Raw genomic sequence first — 14506 nt, 5'->3', positions numbered from 1 at the left:
CAAAAGCTAGCTATTACTGGCTAACAGAAACCCTGGGATGCAGCAGTAATTACTTGTCAGCGCCAATCAATTTCACAGCAACTTTGCACTTTCTGTCTGCCTCCCTCTGCCTACCTGCCTTGCAATAAGACATGAGAGAGAGGGGGGCGGACGACAACGTGGGGACTAATTCCAATTCACAGTGCCTTTCTTAACACAACCATTAAATAGAAGATGAGATGAGTTTAATTTAATGCAAACAACAGACCTTTCTGGGTTCTCAATACCGCACTAAGGAATTCTACTGTTTCCATGACAGATTGACCAGGTAAATCCAGGTGAAAGCTATGATCCCTTATTCACGTCACTTGTTAAATCCACTTCAAATCCGTGTAGATAAAGGGGAGGAGACAGGTTAAAGAAGCCTTGAGACAATTGAGACATGGATTGTGTATGTGTGCCATTCAGAGGATGAATGGACAAAAGACTTAAGTGCCTATGAACCGGGTATGGTAGTAGGAGCTAGGCACACCAGTTTGAGTGTGTCAAGAACTGCAACACTGCTGGGTTTTTCACGCTCAACAGTTTCCCGTGTGTATCAAGGGTGCAACTCAACAGCAGGAAGGTGTTCCCAATGTTTTATACACTCAGAGTTTACCAATTGATTCTTGAAGAATAGAACTTTAAGTGCCTCATGAGCTTAGTTCAACTATACCCCATCAGAACCCAAAATATAAGCTTGTTCCTACAACAATGTTAAAAACCATGTTAATGTAAACAAACGCTGTATAGCTTCAAAACAGGCTTAAAACTATAATTTTGATAGAATGGACGGTCAGCCATTGCATCCATAGCTCGGCCTATAAATTTGAGAGTGGTCACATTTCTCCAGATCCCATCCTTCAGGTTTTTGCCAAAACAGAGGTGGGGTGTCAACTTTGTTATTGTTTGAATTAGGGACTCGCTCTCAAAGAGCATCCTTACTATTTCCACCACCAAGAAAAAGCAAGCCTGGCGGAATAAGGAGCTTATTAAATCCAGTCCTCAGATGCTGAGAAGTATACTCCTGTGGAATATCTGCAAATAATATGTTGCAGAGGAGAAAAGATTTAGCTTACCACCCCAAAATAACATCCTAACGAAAGTGGAGTGATAAAAACAGAACTGCTGATGGCAGCCAGTTGTACAAAACAAAGAAGTGGAGGAGCGAGATCAGGACACAACAGGAAATGGCATCTTTATAGATACACCATATATACAAATGTATGTGGACACCCCTTCAAATTAGTGGATTGGGCTATTGCAGCCACACTCGTAGCTGACAGGTGTATAAATATAGCACACAGTCATGCAATCTCCATAGGAAAACATTGGCAGTAGAATGGCCTTACTGAAGAGCTGAGACTTTCAACGTGGCACTGTCATAGGATGCCACATTTCCAACAAGTCAGTTCATCAAATTTCGGCCCTGCTAAAGCTTCCCCGGTCAACTGTAAGTGCTGTTACTGTGGAGTGGAAACGTCTAGGAGCAACAACGGCTCAGCCGCAAAGTGGTAGGCCACAAAAGCTCACAGAACGGGACAGCAGAGTGCTGAAGCAACAGCTCACTACGAGTTCCAAACTGCATCTGAAAGCAGCATCAGCACAATAACTGTTCGTCGGGAGCTTCATGGAATGGGTTTCCATGGACGAGCAGCCGCACACAAGCCTAAGATCACCATGCGCAATGCCAAGCATCAGCTGGAGTGGTGTAAAGCTCGTTGCCATTGGACTCTGGAAGAGTGGAAAGGCATTCTCTGGAGTGATGAATCACGCTTCACCATCTGGCAGTCCGATGGACGAATCTGGGTTTGGCGGATGCCAGGAGAACGCTACCTGCCCCAATGAATAGCGCAAACTGTAAAGTTTGGTGGAGGAGGAATAACGGTCTGGGGCTGTTTTTCATGGTTCGGGCTAGGCCCCTTCGTTCCAGTGAAGGGAAATATTAACGGTACAGCATACAATGACATTTTAGACGATTCTGTACTTCCAAGTTTGTGGCAACAGTTTGGGGAAGACCCTTTCCTGTTTCAGCATGAAAATGCCCCCATGCACAAAGCGAGGTCCATACAGAATTGGTTTGTCGAGATCGGTGTGGGAGAACATGACTGGCCTGCACCTAAACCCCATCGAACACCTTTGGAATAAATTGTAATGCCGACTGCGAGCCAGGCCTAATCAGCCAACATCAGGGCCCGACCTCACTAATGCTCGTGGCTGAATGGAAGCAAGTCCCCGCAGAAATGTTCCAACCTCTATTGGAAAGCCTTCCCAGAAGAGTGGAGGCTGTTATAGCAACAAAGGCGAGACCAACTCTATATTAATGCCAATGATTTTGGAATGAGATTTTTGACAAGCAGGTGTCCACATACTTTTAGCCATGTAGCGTACAAGACAACATCCTAGCCAGGACTGAAACAAGATACTCAAAGAAATTGTTACTATAACTAAACATTTGTACAATGAAATAGGGGTAGCCATGTGCATCAAGATAGTGAAGACAGAAAATCAGCTCTTTGGTTATTACTTGGTTATACTTGCACTCAAACGAATGTCAAGCCGTGTCAAGCTGTCCCGCTTTTTTTGCTAAGAATTAATCTCTCATCAGATATGAATCTGAAAGCTATCTCCCTCTTAAAACTCTACTACCTTCTCCTGCCCTCTCTCTCCTGCTGGAGGAGAGACTCCTCATCTCTTATCTCGCTCCTTCCACCTGTCTGAGTGAGCACAGCCTACAGACTAATCTGGACCTCACACATTCTCTGGGAGCACAGGGCATCAGACTGAAACACTGCCTTGTTTAGCTGAGGCTGATCGGATCTTATTGGCAATCTCTGTCCGTAACAATGGAGAAGGATTCTAGCGACAACAAAGAGACATCACCCACTCACACCGCAGCATATTCTGAGTGGGTCCATGCAGTAGGAGGTGAAGAGCTTCTTAATGTAGACAATGACTTAAGGCACTGGATTTGAACCAAGGATTCCAGCCCCTCTCCAAGCTAGCCTCTAGTCCTGAAGTTGTGACAATTACAAGCCTCTAAAAGCACTCTTCTTATCTAGACACTTGGAGCTGCTCTTGTTTCAGAGATATTGCCAGTCAAGGTTAGAATGCAAGCTGTTGATAGCAGGGGGAGGGGTTGGACTCCTACGTGTTTCTCTCCTTCAATCCTCTTGTCAGCCAACTGAACAGCTTCCAGGTACTTAAAATGCAGCTCCATCAGTCTATCAACCTGTAGGACAGAGGGAGAAGACATCAGACACCAATGCAAGGTGCTATGCATACAAAACCCCCATGGAGGGAGAAAATAGGATTCAGATAGCCAGAGACTAGCATGTAGTATGTCTATGACCATGTATGTGTGTGTCTGTAGCACCACTCAAGTAGCAGAGGGACTGTTGCCTCTATCACTGGTGGTGAAGTTAATAACTCTTTCCACCACAGGATCAATATTTTAGTCATTAACAGTGACCAGTCACAGGCTGATCAAGACATATTCACACCTGTACAAGGGGATCTCTATCAGGGAAGTGAATATGTAAAACCAGATTTTTCCTGATTTGCTTTTTAAGAAATATTGCTGTGAAAATGATCTGCAAACAGTAGTGGATCAGTGAAGATCTCACCTTCTCACAGTCGTTCTCAGTGAACTTGCTAAGGAGCCTCGTCCTCTGCTGGGCTTTCAGGTTCCGCAGGCAGGAAGCTATGATGGAACACACATGTTCTGCAAAGGGAGGAGAACAATATCAGTGCCACTGAGGCTTCATCAAGGTAGCTCAGCTTCATCTTCATGAGGGGTTAGAAGTAGCCTAGTGTTACTGAACCCACAGTGCTGGGAGCTAATATTATACTGTATGTGAAAATATGATGCATTTTCAGAATTCATAGGAGTAATAGACGATCGTAAAAGGTGTATTCCAAGATCAGGTTATCGTCTGACAGAGGCAGGAATGGAAAAATATAATGATTACAACTGAAGATAATTTGCTAATACTATGCAGAGCAAAGCATAGAGAATATTAACAGGGAAAAAATTAAAGTTACGACATGTAAAAATCAATTTTCATTAAAGGCTTTAATGCTCCACAACTGTTATTCTTGTCATCGAATTGAATTTCTGGTAGTGATAAAAAGGCCTTCTGTAGAGGCTGTGTGGCCATTTAATGAGCTTGGGCTCCAAAACTTCTGGTTAACTGACAAAATGACTAACAAAGAGGCAGTTGGTCCTAGAAGTACTCGTGTTAACCTAATACACGCATCACAGAACATTTACTCTACCCCAGAGACACATCCATGTTGTTATAGCTTCATCTTGCATCTGACATATAGTGCTAAATCGGACTAAATAATAAATAAAGAAAATATGGAGTAATAACAGTCACATGTTGGTATTAATTAGAGGTCAATTTTTAAGTTCAACTCATCTTGGAAGTTGCTAAGCAACAAGCAAAAAGACTTGATTCTTGATTTTAAAACTTGTTTTCAGCAAGGTGCTCAATACTGCTCTTCCATGTGCCATTCATGAAACACATTTTGAAGGGAGATAAGTGCCACACAAAGCAAGCTCACACCTCTATTCATTAGTGTTATCATTTACTGTTTGTGTTCATTATGAGAGTTAACTACCATCGTAATGTCACCAAATGGACAGCCCCTCTACTGTGTGCAGATAATGAGAGGAATGCAACTTCCAGGGACACTAATTTGTCAACATAACCCGAGTGGTAATTGTAGTCAGCACCTTGACACCACTGTGGGAAGTTACTGACCGGTACAGGGCACCCTCCACATACACAACACGGTTTCCAGAACATTTGGGGGCGTCTGACGTTTGTTGCTCAAGATCGATGCTAATTAAGACACTCTTGTCATCTGGTGAGGGTGGAGTTAGACTACTGATGGCATGAGAGGAGCTGCCATCACCTCTCAAGCTTTAGGAGCTCAACTATGCTGACAAGAAATAAGAAACATATAGCTTTTCAATGAAAACGAACAGCCAAATAATTGAGCAAGACAAGTACACAGGACCAAACAAATATATTTCAAAGGAAACATATCAGCCATCCTCTTACTAATTATAAACCCATCTTTTGGCAGTCACAGTGATAAGCCTGTACAATCAGAGGGATTTCTAATTCAGGAAGTACACAAACAGAGCAACAGCATGTTCATCAAACAGCACTACAGAGTGGAAGTGCCGTCTCAGGTCTTGCTCTCCTGCCCTCCAGGGGACCAGTGTCACATGGGCACAGTGGGGGTGTGGTGGCGGGCCGTCTGGATAAAGTAGGACATTATTAGAGGCTGAATAAATAGTGTTTCTGCTGAAGGATTGGGATCACTGCTAAAACTCTCCCTGGGCTGGAGCATGCTGTGGGAGACAAGCTGGACTGGAGTCAGTGGCAGCTCCTCTCTGAGATAGTCTACTACTGTATGTAAGACTCAGGGCAGAGTCTATCACCTGGGCTTTACTATAGGCCAGGCCTGCTCCTATCTGTTACGAGAGTAGGAGGATAGGGCGTGTGAATGAGTTAGCTCACTAAAGTGCCACCAGACCACGGCACGCTCCAGAGCCCCTCAATGAGAAAAGCCATTAGCAACAGGGTCATGGTCGCAGTGTGACTTTCCACAGCCTGATGATCACATCCCAAGTGTGATAGAAGGCTTCAGCTTCAACAACTAGTGCAGTAATCATGGCTCCATTACATGTATGCATGTTTGTAACTCAGTCACAATATTATGAATTGCTGCCTGTTGCACGTTGTTGGCCTACATAGCACATTTAATACCATGTGTGACCTGTTTGGTTTGAAGGGTTGAGGTTGAGACATGTTCCTGTTAAAGTCATTTCTATACCCAAACTTGATTGGTTCAACATGGTTGGTCCAACTTTGAGGGGTTATGTTAGGCTAAATGTGGTCACAAAGATGATAAAGCTCCAATTTAATTATTGTAGGAATAGGTTCAATGTGCTAAATTAGTGAAATATGGTTGATTAAATGTATCGTCAATGATTTATCCAATTCTCTCCTTATCACAACTCTATAAAATATCAGGCAGATCAATGCCATTTCAATCAGTGAGTCAAATACAGCTCCCTGTGCTCACTAACAAACCATTAGGCAAACAAAATAGCTGTCAGTTCACTTAAATACAGATTAATTTGTGTTAATGGAATCATGCAACTGGTAAAGAAAATTACTGACAAAGATTGATGGCACCAGCGCAGGAGATGTAAGTAAATTACTAGAGGTCGACCGATTATGATTTTTCAGCTCCGATACCGATTATTGGGGGGCCAAAAACCCCGATACCGATTACTCGGCCGGTTTTTGTATTATTTATTTGTAATAATGACAATTACAACAATACTGAATGAACACTTATTTTAACTTAATATAATACATCAATAAAATCAATTTAGCCTCAAATAAATAATGAAACATGTTCAATTTGGTTTAAATAATGCAAAAACAAAGTGTTGGAGAAGAAAGTAAAAGTGCATTATGTGCCATGTAAGAAAGCTAACGTTTAAGTTCCTTGCTCAGAACATGAGAACATATGAAAGCTGGTGGTACCTTTTAACATGAGTCTTCAATATTTCCAGGTAAGAAGTTTTAGGTTGTAGTTATTATAGGACTATTTCTCTCTATACGATTTGTATTTCATATACCTTTGACTATTGGATGTTCTTATAGGCACTTTAGTATTGCCAGTGTAACAGTATAGCTTCCGTCCCTCTCCTCACTCCTACCTGGCCTCAAACCAGGAACACATCGACAACAGCCACCCTCGAAGCAGCGTTACCCATGTAGAGCAAGGGAAACAACTACTCCAAGTCTCAGAGCAAGTGACGTTTGAAACGCTATTAGCGCGCACCCGCTAACTAGCTAGCCATTTCACATCGGTTACACCAGCCTCATCTTGGGAGTTGACAGGCTTGAAGTCATAAGCAGTGAAATGCATTGCAAAGAGCTGCTGGCAAAACGCAGAAAAGTGCTGTTTTGAATGAATGCTTATGAGCCTGCTGCTGCCTACCATCGCTCAGTCAGACTGCTCTATCAAATCATAGACTTAATTATAACATAATAACACACAGAAACACGAGCCGTAGGTCATTAATATGGTCGAATCCGGAAACTATCACATTTATTCTTTTAGTGAAATACGGAACCGTTCTGTATTTTATCTAACGGGTGGCATCCATAAGTCTAAATATTCCTGTTACATTGCACAACCTTCAATGTTATGTCATAATTACGTAAAGGTCTGGCAAATTAGTTCGCAACGAGCCAGGCGGCCCAAACTGTTGCATATACCCTGACTCTGTGTGCAATGAACGGAAGAGAAGTGACACAATTTCACCTGGTTAATATTGCCTGCTAACCTGGATTTCTTTTAGCTAAATATGCAGGTTTAAAAATATATACTTCTGTGTATTGATTTTAAGAAAGGCATTGATGTTTATGGTTAGGTAACAGTCGTGCAACGATTGTGCTTTTTCACAAATGCGCTTTTGTTAAATCATCCCCCGTTTGGCGAAGTTGGCTATCTTTGTTAGGAAGAAATAGTATTCACACAGTTCGCAACGAGCCAGGCGGCCCAAACTGCTGCATATACCCTGACTCTGTTGCAAGAGAAGTGACACATTTTCCATAGTTAAAAGAAATTCATGTTAGCAGGCAATATTAACTAAATATGCAGGTTTAAAAATACACTGCTCAAAAAAATAAAGGGAACACTAAAATAACACATCCTAGATCTGAATGAAAGAAATAATCTTATTCAATACTTTTTTCTTTACATAGTTGAATGTGCTGACAAAATCACACAAAAATTAAATCAATGGAAATCCAATTTATCAACCCATGGAGGTCTGGATTTGGAGTCACACTCAAAATTAAAGTGGAAAACCACACTACAGGCTGATCCAACTTTGATGTAATGTCCTTAAAACAAGTCAAAATGAGGCTCAGTAGTGTGTGTGTGGCCTCCACGTGCCTGTATGGCCTCCCTACAACGCCTGGCCATGCTCCTGATGAAGTGGTGGATGGTCTCCTGAGGGATCTCCCAGACCTGGACTAAAGCATCCGCCAACTCCTGGACAGTCTGTGGTGCAACGTGGCGTTGGTGGATGGAGCGAGACATGATGTCCCAGATGTGCTCAATTGGATTCAGGTCTGGGGAACGGGCGGGCCAATCCATAGCATCAATGCCTTCCTCTTGCAGGAACTGCTGACACACTCCAGCCACATGAGGTCTAGCATTGTCTTGCATTAGGAGGAACCCAGGGCCAACCGCACCAGCATATGGTCTCACAAGGGGTCTGAGGATCTCATCTCGGTACCTAATGGCAGTCAGGCTACCTCTGGCGAGCACATGGAGGGCTGTGGGGCCCCCCAAAGAAATGCCACCCCACACCATGACTGACCCACCGCCAAACCTGTCATGCTGGAGGATGTTGCAGGCAGCAGAACGTTCTCCACGGCGTCTCCAGACTCTGTCACGTCTGTCACGTGCTCAATGTGAACCTGCTTTCATCTGTGAAGAGCACAGGGCGCCATTGGCGAATTTGCCAATCTTGGTGTTCTCTGGCAAATGCCAAACGTCCTGCACGGTGTTGGGCTATAAGCACAACCCCCACCTGTGGATGTCGGGCCCTCATACCACCCTCATGGAGTCTGTTTCTGACCGTTTGAGCAGACACATGCACATTTGTGGCCTGCTGGAAGTCATTTTGCAGGGCTCTGGCAGTGCTCCTCCTGCTCCTCCTTGCATAAAGGCGGAGGTAGCGGTCCTGCTGCTGGGTTGTTGCCCTCCTATGGCCTCCTCCACGTCTCCTGATGTACTGGCCTGTCTCCTGGTAGCGCCTCCATGCTCTGGACACTACGCTGACAGACACAGCAAACCTTCTTGCCACAGCTCGCATTGATGTGCCATCCTGGATGAGCTGCACTACCTGAGCCACTTGTGTGGGTTGTAGACTCCGTCTCATGCTACCACTAGAGTGAAAGCACCGCCAGCATTCAAAAGAGACCAAAACATCAGCCAGGAAGCATAGGAACTGAGAAGTGGTCTGTGGTCACCACCTGCAGAACCACTCCTTTATTGGGGGTGTCTTGCTTATTGCCTATAATTTCCACCTGTTGTCTATTCCATTTGCACAACAGCATGTGAAATTTATTGTCAATCAGTGTTGCTTCCTAAGTGGACAGTTTGATTTCACAGAAGTGTGATTGACTTGGAGTTACATTGTGTTGTTTAAGTGTTCCCTTTATTTTTTTGAGCAGTGTATATACTTGTGTATTGATTTTAAGAAAGACATTGATGTTTATGGCTAGGTACAAGTTGGAGCAACCTTTTTCGCGAATGCGCACCGCATATATGCAACGCAGGACAGGCTAGATAAACTAGTAATATCATCAACCATGTGTAGTTAACTAGTGATTATGATTGATTGATTGTTTTTTTTATAAGATAAGTTTAATGCTAGCTAGCAACTTACCTTGGCTTCTTACTGCATTCGCGTAACAGGCAGGCTCCTCGTGGAGTGCAATGTAAAGCAGGTAGGTTAGAGCGTTGGACTAGTTAACTGTAAGGTTGCAAGATTGAATTCCATAGCTGACAAGGTAAAAATCTGTCGTTCTGCCCCTGACCAAGGCAGTTAACCCACCGTTCCTAGGCCGTCATTGAAAATAAGAATGTGTTCTTAACTGACTTTCCAAGTTAAAAAATATTTATAAAATAAATACAAAATAAAACGGCAAATCGGTGGCCAAAAATACAGATTACCGATTGTTATTCAAACTTGAAATCGGCCCTAATTAATCAGCCATTCCGATTAATCGGTCGACCTCTACTATAGAGCAGTGGACTACAGCTCGTAACATACCTTTGGACTATAATATTCTTAGGCATGGCCCTAATGCATAGCATAATTTCTTGACTGAGATAGGCCTGTTTACTAAATGATGATGATGCTAAGCATTAGTTATGTTTGCCCTTAGATCGTTTGCATTTTATTTATTATTGTGAGTGACGACCAATTATTTAGTGTAAGCTTTATTTGACACTTTCAACTTTTTGAAAGTCGCAGCTTTTTTCATAGCAGCAACGTTTTAAAATTAATTTGATATTGTTTTGAGGGTGCATGATTTCCACATTACTGTAAGGTTTGTCCTAGTTTTTGACAGTAATTAGACTTACAGAATGTCTCCTCTGCTGTTGTGATTTTTTTAAACAGAGAAGAAAGTGGTTCTCAAAAATAACACAATGCAGTCATAGATTAATTAATCTATCAGGTGCTACACAAATGAGAGTTTAAGTAATTAAGAAGTAAAGCACTCCAAACCCCTCTTCTCCATCATAAAAAGAGATTGATCTCCATTAAATCGCCTCTGAAAATATACTGAGGCCCAGTGGCTGTGAATTGTCGGACAACATTTGCATACAGTGGTTTTGAGAAAAAATATTGCAGAGGATCTTTGCATAATTTGATGACTCACAATAGCTTACCTTTTTAAGGTCTGTATTCATTTCCATGTCCTAATGTTTTTCATAGATAGAATGAGATTCTGGCAGACTATATTTAGCAGGCTAATGATGCACACACAGTGTGATGGAACAGAAGTAAACACCTCATTTACATTAGTTCTGACTGCACCGCAGCCCTTTGTAGTTTGTTTTGTTTTCCTTGAATGTCGAGCTAATGCTGCTGAGTGCTTTCATATCTCTCTTTTCCTGTTTTCACATGATACGAAAACTACATTAGAAGAATAGGAGTTGCAGTGGAATTTGGTTTATTTTTAATAACTTTGTTTCAGATAATAGGCCTAATTACCAGATGTTGTGATCATTGCAAAATACTGCACTAATTTGAGTCTTTTTTTACCAGGAAAGTTGACTGAGAACACATTCACAGCACTGACCTGAGGAATAGTTACAAGGGAGATGAATGAGCCAATTGGAAGCTGGAGATGATTAGGTGGCCATGATGGTATGAGGGCCAGATTGGGAATTTAGCCAGGACACTGGGGTTAACACCCCTACTCTTACAATAAGTGCCTTGTGATCTTTAGTGCCCACAGAGAGTCAGGGCACCTGTTTAATGTCCCATCCGAAAGAAGGCACCTTACACTGGGCAGTGTCAATCAATGCCCTGGGATATTTTTTTTTGACCAGAGAAAAGAGTGCCTCCTACTGGCCCTCCAACACCACTTCCAGCAGTATCTGGTCTCCCATCTAGGGACAGACCAGGACCAACCCTGCTTAGCTTCAGAGGCAAGCCAGCTGCTGGCCAATCTACCAGTAGTCTCATTCCTTTTAACTCTAACTGGATGATTAGTTGCTGTATTAGAGCCCTGTTCATAGTCTCCTGTGTTGTCAATGAGGGAATTTGATCATGGGAACTCATCCATACCTGCATACATATATCTTTGAATTGGTTTGGAACTTGGTCAATCCATTTTGATGTTGCTGTTACCCAGCAATGACAGGAGCCATAATGAAGCCATCACATGATTGTCAACAATCAAAATAGCTTATGAAACGCAGCCCAGCCATGTCAGTGATTTCTTCCCCTGGACTATTCTAGTCAGGTATGGTGGGAGTTTGCCTCAGACAGTGTAGACGAGAGCTCTACCCTGCAGGGGTGCCTTTGGTCTGGCCGGGCTCGGTTGATTGCTTTCCTCCGGACACGGCTGGTTCAGGTTCAATCTGTCCCCAGCAGAGAACTGTCAGGACCTGCCACTGTCAACCTCCTCTACTGCTCCTCCTCCTCCAAGCTCAATTGCCTGCCTCGTGGCCCTCTTTGCATGTTAACTTGATGGCTGCTCCAGGTTATTACAAACAGAACCTCAGCACCCCCTCAGATGATCCCGCAGACGAAGAAGCCGGATGTGGAGGTCCTGGGTTGGTGTGGTTATACATGGTCTGCGGTTGTGACGACATTTGGATGTACTGGCAAATTCTCTAAAATGACGGAAGCCATTTATGGTAGGGAAATGAACATTCAATTCTCTGTCAACAGCTTTGGTGGACATTCCTGCAGTCAGCATGTCAATTGCATGCTCCCTCAAAACTTGAGACATCTGTGTGTGACAAAACTGCACATTCTTTGTGGCCTTTTTATTTGTCCCCAGCACAAGGTGCACTTGTGTAGTGAGCATGCCGTTTAATCAGCTTAATGATATGCCACACCTGTCAGTGGAAGGATTATCTTGGCAACGGAGAAATATGGGTGTAAAAACTAATAGGGGTGTAAAAAAATTAGGGCTGACCCTAATTAGTCAACTGGTCGGTTGTTAGGCTGTTGGTCAACTGAGAGAGTTTCAGTCGAGCAATAATAAATACATATAATATATAAGTATGTATGTATATTTATTTGTGTGTGTGCACGTGCACGCACGTGTATATACAGTTGAAGTCGGAAGTTTACATACACCTTAGCCAAATACAATAAAACTCAGTTTTTCACAATTCCTGACATTTAATCCTAGTAAAAATCCCCGGTCAGTTAGGATCACCACTTTATTTTAAGAATATGAAATGTCAGAATAAAAGTTTAGTGATTTATTTCAGCTTTTATTTCTTTCATCACATTCCCAGTGGGTCAGAAGTTTACATACACTCAATTAGTATTTGGTAGCATTGCCATTAAATTGTTTAACTTGGGTCAAACGTTTCGGGTAGCCTTCCACAAGCTTCCCACAATAAGTTGGGTGATTTCTGACCCATTCCTCCTGACAGAGCTGGTGTAACTGAGTCAGGTTGGTAGGCCTCGTTGCACACACTTTTTCAGTTCTGCCCACAAATTGTCTATAGGATTGAGGTCAGGGCTTTGTGATGGCCACTCCAATACCTTGACTTTGTTGTCCTTAAGCCATTTTGCCACAACTTTCGAAGTATGCTTGGGGTCATTGTCCATTTGGAAGACCCATTTGCGACCAAACTTTAACTTCCTGACTGCTGTCTTGAGATGTTGCTTCAATATATCCACATAATTTTCCACCCTCATGATGCCATCTATTTTGTGAAGTGCACCAAGCCCTCCTGCAGCAATGCACCCCCACAACATGATGCTGCCACCCCTATGCTTCACGGTTGGGATGGTGTTCTTTGGCTTGCAAGCATCCTCCTTTTTCCTCCAAACATAACGATGGTCATTATGGCCAAACAGTTCTGTTTTTGTTTCATCAGACCAGAGGACATTTCTCCAAAAAGTACGATCTTTGTCCCCATGTGCAGTTACAAACCGTAGTCTGGGTTTTTTATAGCGGTTTTGGAGCAGTGGCTTCTTCCTTGCTGAGCGGCCTTTCAGGTTATTTCGATATAGGACGCGTTTTACTGTGGATATAGATACTTTTGTACCCGTTTCATCCAGCATTTGCACAAGGTCCTTTGCTGTTGTTCTGGGATTGATTTGCACTTTTCGCACCAAAATACGTTCATCTCTAGGAGACAGACAGCGTCTCCTTCCTGAGCGGTATGGCGGCTGTGTGGTCCCATGGTGTTTATACTTGCGTACTATTGTTTGTACAGATGAATGTGGTACCTTCAGGCGTTTTGGAATTGCTCCCAAGGATGAACCAGACTTGGCTGATTCCTTTTGATTTTCCTATGATGTCAAGCACTGAGTTTGAAGGTAAGCCTTGAAATACATCCACAGGTACACCTCCAATTGACTCAAATTATGTCAATTAGCCTATCGGAAGCTTCTAAACCCATGACATCATTTTCTGGCATCTTCCAAGCTGTTTAAAGGCAGTCAACTTAGTGTATGTAAACTCCTGACCCACTGGAATTGTGATAGATTATTTCACTTATAATTCACTGTCTGTAAACAATTGTTGAAAAAATTACTTGTGTCCTACACAAAGTAGATGTCATAACCGACTTCCCAAAACTATATTTTGTTAACAAGAAATTTGTGGAGTGGTGGAAAAATTAGTTTTAATGACTCCAACCTAAGTGTATGTAAACTTCCGACTTCAACTGTACATACATACATACATACATACATACATACATACATACATACATACATACATACATACATACATACATACATACATACATACATACATACATACATACATACATACATACATACAGTTGAAGTCGGAAGTTTACATACACTTAGGTTGGAGTCATTAACACATTTTTCAACCACTGCACAAATTTGGTTTTAATCCAGGGAGGTTAGAAAAAGTATCTAGATCCTCTGAGGCTGTGGAGGGATTCTAATTGTGTTTTTGTTTTTTTAAACATGAATCATCAGCGTACAATGACATCTTTGTTTTTAAGCCATGGATTTCTAATCCCTTAATATTATTGTTGGATCTAATTTTAACAGCTAACATTTCGATGGCAATAATAAATAGATATGCCGATAGTGGACAACTTTGTTTTACTCCTCTTAACAGTTTAAAACGTTCTCAGATATAGCCATTATTTACTATTTTACACCTAGGGTTACTATACATAACTTTAA

General features: G+C 42.4%; 1 protein-coding gene across 1 annotated transcript in view; it reads right to left on the bottom strand.

The window, feature by feature from the left end:
- Positions 1-14506, bottom strand: part of ctbl1 (Beta-catenin-like protein 1) — a 45280-nt gene that overhangs the window by 9855 nt on the left and 20919 nt on the right. The window contains 2 exon segments of the mRNA NM_001140567.1: positions 3170-3250; positions 3645-3742. Of these exon segments, the coding sequence (NP_001134039.1) occupies positions 3170-3250; positions 3645-3742 (179 nt within the window).

Source organism: Salmo salar, chromosome ssa15 (genome assembly GCF_905237065.1).
Source record: "Salmo salar chromosome ssa15, Ssal_v3.1, whole genome shotgun sequence".
NCBI classification, from domain to species: Eukaryota; Metazoa; Chordata; class Actinopteri; order Salmoniformes; family Salmonidae; genus Salmo; species Salmo salar.
Note: the sequence above shows the minus strand (reverse complement) of the source record. Positions and strands in the feature narration are given on the sequence as shown.